At 51.1% G+C, this 12,260-nt stretch overlaps 1 protein-coding gene across 2 annotated transcripts in view; it reads right to left on the reverse strand.

Moving 5' to 3' along the window:
• SMG6 (SMG6 nonsense mediated mRNA decay factor) overlaps positions 1-12,260 on the reverse strand; it is a 105,469-nt gene that overhangs the window by 89,919 nt on the left and 3,290 nt on the right. For both annotated transcript variants that reach the window (XM_066202236.1, XM_066202235.1), the window contains exons 3-8: positions 10,763-10,955; positions 9,944-10,054; positions 9,130-9,236; positions 8,429-8,507; positions 7,602-7,712; positions 6,799-7,011 (exon numbers count right to left, since the gene is read on the reverse strand). In XM_066202236.1, the coding sequence (XP_066058333.1) occupies positions 6,799-7,011; positions 7,602-7,712; positions 8,429-8,507; positions 9,130-9,236; positions 9,944-10,054; positions 10,763-10,955 (814 nt within the window). The remainder of the gene's footprint in view (positions 1-6,798; positions 7,012-7,601; positions 7,713-8,428; positions 8,508-9,129; positions 9,237-9,943; positions 10,055-10,762; positions 10,956-12,260) is intronic.

Below are 12,260 nucleotides of genomic sequence, written 5' to 3' on the forward strand. Positions count from 1 at the left end.
CACCAGGATCATCAGACCCACTGCTCCGAGAAAGGCCTCGTGTGCAGCAGCAGGAGGGGGTTTGGTTACACACAAATCCCTGCCTGATCAGCACCAGCAGGAGAGGAAATGAGGAAAGAGTGACTGACAGGGAAAGGCGGTTTCTGGATGATTGTACTTGGTTTTGGGGTATGAGAAACTTGTTGGAACATGAGGTCTCTCTTCCCTCATCACAGCCTCTCTGAGCATGGGGATAGAGCAGAGCCCCTCACAAAGGCACAGCTCATTGATGTCCTTGTAGTGCTCCCACCTCTGATCCACCACACACATTAGCACCAGATGCCCGCTGCCAGAAGGAGAACAAGCCAGGGTTTCTCTCATTCAGGCAACATTAGTCCCTGCCTTGTTCTTCACAGTTAAATAAAACCACCAACTAAAAAGAAGAAGGAGTGGGGGGAAAAAATATCAACACCAACTTCTGGAAACTGTTACAAATAGCTCAGTCTTCACTTTCTGGGTAGTGATAAAAGGTCAAGTTGTGCTGGAAAGCAACGTTTGGATTCTACATGACACGAGTGCACAGGCTGAATTGGGCTCTGGTGGAGCAGCAATGAGCATCCACGGACCATCACAAGTCCAGGCAAAGTGGAACAGCATAACCTGGTTGGATTGCTAACACAGGAATTGCAGCGGAAAAGGTTTTTATCAGGAATTTGAAGTGAGAACACAATTTATTAAAAAAACGAAGTGCAAGCAGAGATAGCGCACAACTGGCAGGCAAAAAAAGCCAGTGTTGAGCTGCATGGCTGAGTGTCACGTCTCAAACCCAGCAAGACCAGGAGTGTGGTTTTGGTGTTTAACCAGTTTCAACTGCAGCCTGGCACTCTTTTACTTCCTCTGCAGAGAACTCTTCACATTGCTGAGGCAAAGAAACCAACCTCGCCACGTGAACCAAAACGGCTCAAGTAAAAATAAAGCCCTACGGTGGTTTGGTGGGTGAGGTCATATCAGGAGGCAGAGGGGTTGCAGGCAGGGGAAAGCACTCAGAAATACTCATGCTGCCAACCAAGAAAGAGATTACAGAAAAGGAGGCAGGGCAGAGAATTAATGCAAGTCCAGCACTAAAGAGGCTGACAAGCCTCTTTCACACGCCACCAGCTCCCCCGTGCTCAAAACAGTTTGTAAACTGTTTCCTAAACACAAAGGAAAAAAAAAAACCCCAGACCTAGTCCTGACCTCCATGAATGAGTAACCAAACCCAACAGCTTCCTGCAAGCTTGAGGGGGTGAGGAAAATGAGGGCAGGACAGAGGGAACTCCACACTTCTCCCTCTCAAGTCTCGCTTTGGGCACAAAGATTAAGGATGCAACAGCTCTTGCTGTTCTCTCATGTGGGCGGTGGATAAAGGCCAGAAATAAGAAAAGGCAGCCCTTAGCTGACTGCTGGTGCCTGGCATTCCCACCCCAGAGAGCATCTCTGCTTCTTGTTGTGCTGCAGGGGGGGCTCAGCAGGGGCTGGCAGCCCTGCAGAGGTGTGGATCAGGAGCAGGCTGGGGGGGGAAGCACTGCCCATCCCCTGACAGCAAGGACAGCCCAGAACACAGCACACCACAGACAGGATTACATCCAATACTAGAGAGCATCTAACCATAGAGGGGACAAACTTCCTGACACAAGCCACCCTCCTGTGACAAGGTGCTGACACTCTCTAAGAGCTTGTGTGTATTACACTGGCTCCTTCCATGAGAAAAACCCAAGGGGACACTCCCTCCCTTTGGGAACACACCTACACCACTGCTCTGGTGGGGCTCAGAGGTTTAACTGGTGTGGGAACTGCTCCAGCAACAGCACACAGGGCATGTGCAGGCACTGCTGGGCTAGTGGGTCCCATTCCCTCCACTCTCTGCAGCAGCATCTAGTTTTGGGTTAAAAAAACCCTAAAAGCATGCAAGTGTCAGCACAGGACATCATTTGCAGCCTGCAGGGTTACCTTTCTGGGGAGCCATGCCCCAGCAGGGGGGGAAGACAGCAAGTCTGCGTTTTCACCCTGCCCATCTAAACCACAGGCACAGCCCCTGCTGCCTGGGCTCATTTTCCAGATCACAGGCTCCTAAAATGGACCATTCTGAGGGCTCTGCCCACCTGACACCATGGAAGGATCAAATGAGAGAGCCCTGTAGGAGCCCTGTACCTCATCCTGCAAAGATTATTCACAGGAGTCTGCAAAGAAAAGATCAATCTTTCACTGTCCTGAGTGAAACCACCCAACCATGCTGGCAGTGAGGAGAAATGCTCCCACCAGCCTGGCAGGGATGCACCAAAAATAATGAGTTCCCCAAGCAGCCTCTCCTCCGTGCATCTGTATGGAAGAACAACCATCATTACAGCAATACATCATTTCCACTTCTGCCTGTCACTTACCTCTAGTCATGTGTAATGGAACAGAGTAACAAGGTGAGGGGAAGAGCTGAGAGTGGAGGGAGAAGCTCTCAGAAACAGGGCTGTCTCTGGGGTACATTTGCATGAGCAAAGTTTGGCCACGCTCAGAGAGACACCCAGCTCACACCACAACAGCCTCTGCACAAACCAGACACTCCCAGGGAGCAGAGGCAGTGACATCCAGGCAACCCTAACTCTGAACAGGGGTCAATTCTGGTCCTGTGTGTGACTGATCCACAAAGGACAGGCTAAAGGAGCAGAATGGCCAGGAAAACCCCCACCACAACTGCTACCAGTTTTTATCCCTCCAGATGCAAAGCCCAAGCTCCACCAGATGAAAAACTGCATGGACTGAAACCAGGCAGGAGAAGGAGACAACCCAGTCACCCAAGTGGCTGCTGCCCAAGAGGAACAAGTGCACAGTGCAGGAACAACAAACATCACCAAGGAAAAAAGGATGTGAAACATGCAGGAGCTGACTGGAACAGGGACCCTTTTCACTAAGAACGCATGGCCTCTGTTGAGGAAGCAGCTTGGGCAGCCCCAAGGTCCTGCCCATGCTCCAGGATGCACAGGCATTCCCAAAACTGCCTCATGGTTGTATTTACTGCTCACTCATGGAAACCCTGGTGCAGTGTCCCACACTACCTGCTGTAGAGAAGAAAGTCTGGGTAAAGAAATGGAACTTAAAACCTGCTCTGAATTCCAGAGCTAATGATTCCATCTCAGTTTCTCTGCCACTGCAAAGGGGCTGTTGCTCCATGGGCACCCAGCACCAGGCAAATCCAAAACCTCTATCCCTGACCAGCAGGCTGGAGGAAAATGGGAATGTTCCTGCAGCTAATGCACAGGGCTGTGACAGCAGATCTTGACTCTGGCCTCTGCTTTCCCAAGAGCTTTCCTGGTGGCCCTACCAAACTTTTGATGGTTCTACAAGACTGACCTCTCACAAAGAGGCTAAGAGACTTAATTCTTTAATGATGATGAAGTATTCAGACATCTGGAGAGAAGTATTATTCAATTACTGGCCTGCCAAGGGAAAACCTCTCTTCCCTAATCTTAGCTGCAGCAATCTTTATTAGTGCCTGCATGCTGCGTGGCAGCACAAGGAAGTGCCTGCTGCAGAGCACAGGCAGCAGGCAGCAGCAATTGTGAGAACCTTAACTCAGCATTTCCTGACAGGAGTGATTAAAATCTCAAACTCAGTGTAATATTAGCACTTTCTCAAGAGACTGACAGCCCGTTTGCCCTGTTTACTTTACCAATTCACAGCCTGCAGAGCAAACTGCTTACGGTACTATCAGATTTTAAATGAATACAGACCCGTGGCAAATGAAACCAGTGACAGAGAAGAAATGGCAGAGGCTCAGCTCTTCAGCTCACCAACACGACTGCTCACTTGCTCAGCCTCCTTTTTAGCATTTCTCATTGGAATTGCACATGAAGAGACCAGATATTGCCAGGTAAAGGGTCAGCCTGGGCCCTCCTGCCCCTGCACACCCAGAAACATGCAACGTACAAGAGACCACAGAGAGCAGCTGCTCACAGAATGAAACCCCAAAAGGCTGTGGCCAAAACAGCCAAAACTCTGAGCACAAAACAGCCAGGCTGCAATTCAAACACCTCCTCAGCTTGCTCTGAAACTGTCCCTTGTCCTGTGTGCCAGCAGTGCCAAATCCAGTGACAGGGGAAGGGGCCAAACACAGATTTACACCCCTTGGCGTGCACAGGTGGTGTGTTCTTCCAGTTCGGCATCTTCCTGGGAAAGGGGATGGAGCAAACTGTGAAAGAGGCAGCTCTGCCAAGCCTCTACCTAAAAGCACAGTGCAAGGCAAACTGCCAGCCCCACATGCTTCCCTGAGCCCAGAAATGGCTGAGGTTTGAGCTGACCTTTTCACTCTTGCCATCCTACATTACTAACTCCAGGCTGTGGGCTTCTGAGCCTGAAATAAAGCAATTTGGGGGTCTTTGTATAGAGCTGCATAAGGGAAAATGACATGAGTCCTGAGCAGAGACGTGTAAGCACGTGCTGACAGGGACAGCACACACACCAGCAGGTCCTGGGAGAGCAACTGTGCAGCACATCCCTGCAAAGTGTGTCATGTCACAGGACTGGCACCTCACCACCTGCACAGTGAAGAGAGCAACTACTGAGGACAGAAAACATCCCCAGTCAACTTCTTGCCACCTGTAGAACAGCCAGCACGCCCACAGTCAAACCACCTGTGGCTGGGTTCGAAACAAGAGCCTCTGGCTGAAGGGTGCAAGCAGCCTCTCTCCCACACCCTGCCCAGAATGCATCCAGACCTGTTATAGCTCTACTTGCAGTGTTAGATCTGCTGCTGGCATCTGAACTTACCCATTCTGCCCTGCAAAATCCCCTTCTCTGGCCCAGAAACAGCTGCCATAAGGCTGGTGCCTCTGCTACCTACAGAGCACAGCTATCAGGGCCGACACAGAACACAGCCTGCCTCTGCCTTTTCGAGGGCTGACATTGGCAAGGAAGGGACTGGGGAGGCAATGACACATTTAGCCTCATTTCCCCAAAATGACACACAAACGCTGGCACACGTCCCCTGGGAGCAGAGCTGTTCTCTTCCTGCCGGCCGGGGATGTGGGGCAGAGGTGCTGCGAAGCACCAGGGCTGCTCCTGCTCCCGTCCCGGCCAGGCAGAGCCTTTCCGAGGCCAAACAGTGCCACACAGTGGCAACTGAGGGCTGCTCTCCAGCCAAGCAGCTCCAAAACACTCGGGGATGCTGCGAGGAACAGGCTAAGGGGCTACAGCTCCCACGAGGAAGGAGTCCAGAGCTTCCCAAAGAGCTGCTGTCTTTATCCAGCCCACGGTTTCACGGCTCGGGAGCTTTGGCAGCGACACAGATTTAAGGTTTCCTTTCCACGTGGTTATTTTGGGTGACATGGTCCCATAAGCAGTTGTGCCAACTCAAGTGCTGCCCCACAGCAGGCACAGGCAGCCTGAGAATAAATATCTTGGCTGCCAAAACCAACAGTGACCAAACCCAGGCCCTCGGCTCCCTTCTGCTGTTCTATTTCTGATGGTGTGGCTTCTCCATGATCAGAAAGCTCGTACTTTCCAGAAGCCAATGTCTCAAACAGAAAGAAATCAAGACTGATGGTAAATATCAGACAGTGTGTACAAGACAGTGCCAGCAAGCTGCACTTCAGAGAGCACAGACCCCACTGAACAGAGCAAGGGGAAGCTCCAGCACAGAGTGCTGCACTACAAACACATCACTGCCTCCCACTTTGCCAGCTGCTACACTGCCTCCTGTGACAGCACTGCAAAAGAGAAATCCCCATCAGCGCCCCAAAAACACTGACAGCATCTCATGCCAAGCAGCTTCATCAATGATTGATGGAGAAGCTAAAGCTTGACAAGTTCCTTTCAATGATGCCGAGGGAAGCAAAAGTCCCCAGAAGAAAAGCTGAGGAGAGGGAAAACAACCAAGGGCAGGAACATCTGAAAAATGCTGCAGCAACATGCCAGAGCTTATCTTGTAAAGCCCCAAGACTTCACCCCAGTTCCACCCAGCTGAAGTCACAAAGTCATTACAAAAGCACAAATCCAAGAAGCTTTGGGCCCCACAGTGTGCAGGGAAGGTTTTCCCAGTCCTTAACTCCCATCCTTAACAGCCATTTTAGGACAGGCAGCCCAGAGCTCCCTGGCAAGTTCTCTTGCAAGTCAAATGTGCCAGAGCAGTGCAAAGATTCCTGGAGGATGAGGTCCCAACCACCAGTGCCTTTGCCCACATTCCTGGGCCTGACAGACTTGACCCATGTCTTCCTGCAAGGTACAGCTGGACAGGCTCACAGGAGACACCACCAGTTAATTATATTTTTAATTCCTGCAAAAGACAGGTGCTGGTCTGGCCTCTCAGCAGAGCAAGTTATGCAAATGTAACACCTACACTGGAAATTGAAACCACGGTTTTCACATTCCCAGTACAAACCTCCAGTCATCTGGCAATGGGACAAGTGACACACTTCCAGAACAAGCCTCAGAACTTCCAGGGTCACCGTTAACCCTGGTTTCCAGCACCTGACCTCATTTCCCACCAGGAACCTCACCCAAGTTAGCACCCTCAGAGCAAAAGCATTTTACAGCATCTTCTGTCTGTGCCTCGCTCCTGTTCCACATCAGCCACGCCAGCGCGCGCTGCCAAGAAAGGGATGGTAACAACATGCCTCAAACACGAGAGGCACGAGGTCACCAGCTCCTCGGCCTGACCCAGGCACAGCTCCCACAGGGAAAGCCAAAACACTGGAAAATTTAGCAACAGGAAAGCAAAACAGATCCAGTGTCATTCCGCTGCATTCCAAGCGCATGAGGCCGAAGCCACCCGCCGCCTCCTGCAGTACTCACGTCGCTGGGGCTGAGGTTCCCAAGGCCGTTGTCCTGCTCAGAATCCCGGCCGGACTCGTGGCCCTGGCAGGAGCGGGGGTGGGAGGGGTGGATCCAGATCTCCAGCCTGGTGGCATCATCTCCCACTTGTCGCAGGGTGGATTTCTTGCCCTTGCCCCGGCGGTTGGGGCTCACATCCAGCACCTGATGTTTCCTCTGTTCCATCTGCTCGGACTGGGCACACAGGACACATTCACATCACAAAGGGATCAAGGGTCAGGGGAAGTGGATCATTTCATATATGTGGAAAAATCAGCCCTTCCCCTGCTCCACAACCACAGTAACTCATGGACAGGTCCAGAATTCGGTTCTGACTCTACAGGACAGTGCAGGTGAGCAATTTTCAGCTCTAGCTACCCCAGGATAGGAAAAGCTGTGTCCAGTCCCAGGAACATGTGGCAGCCCATGTGATGACTCCCTGGGGCACAAAGGCACTGCAGCCTCCCTCATCCATCCCCACAGGTGCGGGGCACCTATGGAATAAAGCAATGATTGTGCTACATGCCAAGGCTGTGCTGCAAACCACAGCAAACAACAGCCTTCGCTGAGCTCAGCTAAATTACTTTGTGACCCAGAAACAAGAGATTCAGCTGCCTAAACCACCCCAAAACCTTCATTCTGAAGGCTGCCTCTCTCATGAAATTTCTTAGAAGTAGGTAAGGAGTGCCTCCAAGTCCAAAAGCTACCATTCTCTCCATGCTCTCCAGCACAGGACAGGTAGCACAGGCAGGTGCAGCATCCCACAGCCCAGCTCCAAGGCTCACCTTGCGTTTTGTCTCCTCAAACAGACTCATGAGGCTCTCCTTGGCAGTGAGGATGGGGTTGCTGGCAGCCAGGCTGCGCATGTAGTAGTACACAGCATCCAGCTTCCTCCTCTGCAAAAAACACAACAAAACAAAACCAAGTGGCTCAGAGCTGCCATTCCTTATGGGGCATTCAAAGCCAGGATCCCATGTGCTTCTCCTCTCCCTCAATATTGCCTGGGAGACAGACACAGTGAGAAAGGTCCTTCCCAGCCATGAAGGAAAGGTGCTTCTGAACCCTGCAGTTCTGAACTGCTCTACTTTAAACCAGCATCTTCCAGTGTTGGGAACTGGCAGATCCCTGCCAACCCCTGTGCCACAGCATGATGCTTCCATTATCTGCTGCCACATCTTCCCTGAAGTCAATTTTCCTGCATGGCTGGAGTAGCCAGCAGAACTGAAACTCAGGGAAGTCACGTGTTGCTTAGACCAATGCCCACAGGTTCCATGATAAGATAGCACACAGATGGCTCTGAGCACAAAAATCTCATGCAAAAAGTGGGCTGTGTTTTCAACTTTAAACAATTACACGCTCAACAGCCCACAGAACAGTCCCCCAAAAATCCCTGAGGGAGTAGCGTGTATCTGACAAAGCTGCCTGAAGCCGCAGCAGCTGGAATCCACACAGCACATCCTGCCATCGGCTTTTTTTTTTTTTTCTTCTAAGAAAAAAACCCAAACCATCTGAGCACCGCCCTAAACAATGCCTTTCTCCACCAGATGGAATCTCCCAGCCATCCCAGAGGCTCTCCCTGTGCCTGCACATCCTTGCATGAGGAGCATCTCACCGTGTAAATGGCCAGAAGTGCCAGCTGGTTGTACGGGCGGCCGTTTTTGGGAGCAATTTGCTGAGCCTTCAGGTACCAGCTGGGGAAGGGAAAAAACAGAGAGAAAGGGTTACTGAAAGGACATCAGGCTGCCTTCCTGATCCTCAAGGGTGCAGAACTTCCCTTAAACTGGCATTTCTGCAGGGAACTGGCCCTTCCCACAAGTGCCCTCTGCCTGCAGGAGTGAGCACAGACAGTGAGCTGTGCCCATCCTGGGCAGGGATGAGGCACTGGGCAAGAGAGGGCAGATCCAGCTGCAAAAGGAATTATCCCTGGCTCACTCCACAGATGAGCAGGGAGCTGTAAGCGCTGGTAAGTGAGAGCAGAGTGAGAGCACATCGATGCAAAAGCCAATAAAAGAGCAATTCTGCCAGACTCAGTGGTCTAAACCCTCCCTGCTGCAGGATCAGCACAGGACAATTTCCACCACCTCCATTTCTAGATGGAGGATGACTGGATCTGGCAGCTTGCCCTCTGGAACAGAAAAAGTCAGCTACACCTTTCAGCTTTACAGGACTGCGATACAACGGAGAAGTGGAAAGATGTCAAAAAGGAGGAGAAAGATTTCTTTGGCTAGAGGCAAGTTCAGAGATGAAAAGACATCCATCCCTGGTATCCAGAGGCAGAGCTGTGCTGGAAGGACACAGCAGCTGAGTGCCTACCTGCGGGCCTTGCCGTAGTTCGCCGTGTCGTTCGCCTGTTCCCTGTACCGGCAAATGTCCCCCTGGCAGATCATGCACCTCTGGGCACTGATCAGGGCGTACTTCACCTGCAAAGGAGCAGCCATGGACCACCTGGGACACAGCCCTGACTCACCTGCAGACCCAGCGAGCCCACAGGGGTTGTACAGAGCCAGGAGGAGGTCAGTGACGCACTGAAGGTCTCACGAAAGGGCAGCAGAATGAAACGACAAGGCTCCATTGCACTGGTTCAGCGTTTGTAGGGGCAAGCCAATCCCCAAAACACCTCCTCTCTCCGCCACAAAATCCCACCTCTCTCCAGAAGGGGGTTGTTTGGTCCATGACCAATTTGAGGACAGCTGTTAGATAAACACATTTCTCTGGGAATGGAGCTGGATTAAAATATCCTTTCCCAGCTGTCCCTTGCACCTGCACTCACAGCTCAGGGCAACACGTCAGGGAGGCAGCACAACTGCCAGCTTTCCCTCATTATTCTGGATTCCACAGGCTGAAAAAAGACACGTTCAGTATCTCAGGAAAGGTCAGGGTGCCTTTGGACACTTCTTTCCTTTATTAGCTCTGGTCACAGAGCTGGTACAAAACCTTTGGAAAGTAAGCTAAGAAATATTACTGCACCAGAGTGCAGAGTTCTCCAGCAGCTGAGAAAAATTCCCTGCAAACAAGCTGGCTCTGTTTGGACTACAGCTGCTTGCCCCTTGGCAAGGACAGCACACTGAGTGCAGCATCTTGCACATGATTACCAGGATGAGAGGTCTCCAGGAGGAAGCCAACCTACCATTTTCCTGAGAGGTTTACTGCGGATGGCCATCCCATCCATGTAGTCCTCCAGTTTGAACTGGTAGGACACCTGCAGCTTCTGGAGGAGACCATCAAAAAAAGATGAGCCCTGCAAAACACACACAGACACATACTTGGATGCTATGATCTTTCTAGTGACAAGCACAAAATCACCACACCAGCCCTGCCACGTGCAAGAAAGGAGCTCCATCACCCTGAGACTCAGAACACGACAAGGAGGTTGGGGGATCTCCAACCTCAGAGGTTTTTAAGACCGAGCTACACAAAATCAGGACTGACTTGATTTAGTGCCTAACAAGTCCTGTTTGTGAGGATGAGGGTGGACCCTTGAGGGTTGTCTAAAGGCCTCCAGCAGCTCCTTTTCTCACCTTAATTCTTTAAAACACATCTTCTCAGGTCTGTCAGCCTACCTAGTGAAAAGACTAAACTGAGCTGCAGTTTTATAGAACGACTTCCAACCAAATTTGGTAAAGTTGGCACAAACACCTCCAGAAATGCTTCTGTTTAGCTCCACTTCTGGGCATTAATTTCATTTTAGCTTAAATCAATTTCCAATTAACACAAATACCCCAAAACAAACCTGGTTTAAATTGCAACAGATGTCTACCTCGACCTATACATGCCCCACTAAACCACAATGTGTCTGAGCATCCTCTTTGCATAAGAATGACCGAAGGCACAAGGAGACATGAATAAGATCAAGATGACCAGCTGCCCCATTAGCCATCCCTTTCTAAAAAACAGTCAACCCCACCCGAAGGTTTAGTGGAATCCCAGGATGTTTCTTTCTTCTTACCTCATCTAGAAGCAAGAGCAGTTTGTTCCGAATTTCTTGGGCGTTTTCCCCCTGAGGGTCCTTGAGGAGCTGCCGGAATTTCTCAATCACCTGGTAAAAGGCATTTTTCCACAGCAACTGGTCCACGTTCTGGGTGTCAGAGAACTCGATATCCATGAGGATGCACCGTTCATAGAGCTGCAGCATCTCCACCCTACAGCAAAACACAGTCAGGAAGGGGTCAGTGCAACAGCAACTGCCCAGGAACACAGGGAACACGTGCTGAACCACCTGCTGCTCACATCCAGCTGCCAGCAGCACTCAGTGCTTCCACACACATCCCCCAGGGAGATGGGAGCTGCTGCAATCAAACACCCTTCCTGCTCCAAGAGGGCAAATCCAAAAGGAGCATCTCCTCTGTACAGGTGGCTCAGAATGGATCAAGGCTTGGCAAAGAGCAAGGAGCAAGGCTACAGTTCTGCCAACAGCAAGACACAAGTGTCCCCTGATCCAACACAGAGAACACACATTGCTGCCAGGCTCTGCTCCTTCTCAGCACAAGGTCTGGGCCAGGAACCAGAACACAAAGAACCACAGGGCAACAGAGATCTTGCCATTAAAATGATCCCCACTCCCCTTCCATCCAACCAAAACACAGAGACACAGACCCTGCTTCCTCAAAAATGAACGCGTTGGGAACAATGGAAATAAAGTCTCAGAGTCCCAAAATTCACATTCCCCTTGTCAGCTGCCTACAGCCCTGCCTGGATGCTGGAGCAGAATTCCTCCTGCAAATTTAATAATATAGCTGCAGGCTAGGAACAGAACTGAAACATGTGGAGCAAGTTAATGGTAAAGGGGATCCTCAGCTGTTCCTGCCTTATTCCTTATAACCTTTCAAGTCCTACAGAAACAGTAGGAGAACGTGGATGGTAAAGCCTGGAGTGAAGCCAGATGGCAATGCCTGGAAAAGCCTGACAGGATAAGAGAAGGATGCTGGTGGGTTCCTGCACAAAGTCCAGAGCCAGGGTGGGCTGCCAGACCCCACACAGTCCCCAAACCCTGCACGTACACCGGGACAGCACAAACACCAAGAGAACTAGACATTTCTGCAGATGGATGTCAGGTCAGAGTCCCCACACAGCTGGCAGCAGGCACTCGGACACAGGCAGGACACAAGGGACACTGCCAGCAAGGATACTGTCAACTGTGCTCACGTTCCCAGGGCAGGGTGGGCTTCCACAGGTCACAGCAGCACTCCCACAGTGTTTCCTCTCCCTCCCGAACAGCTCTGGGTGACCTCAGCACCTTGAGGAAGACCTGAAACCTCTAATGCTGCTTCAATCGCAGACATATTCCACCCCGTGGTCTATAGAGCAAGTGCCCAAAACACAGAACAAGCCCTGAAATGAGATCACTTGCTGGATTTGCTGCCAAGTCGGCTCTGAAAATCAGCCTCCACAGAAGCCCTGCAGACACAGAGGTCACAAATAAACGTGAAAGATGCCAAGCAGAAACT

This window comes from Chamaea fasciata, unplaced genomic scaffold (genome assembly GCF_029207755.1).
Source record: "Chamaea fasciata isolate MVZ Bird 193981 ecotype frontalis unplaced genomic scaffold, bChaFas1.0.hap1 SCAF_21, whole genome shotgun sequence".
NCBI lineage: Eukaryota > Metazoa > Chordata > Aves > Passeriformes > Sylviidae > Chamaea > Chamaea fasciata.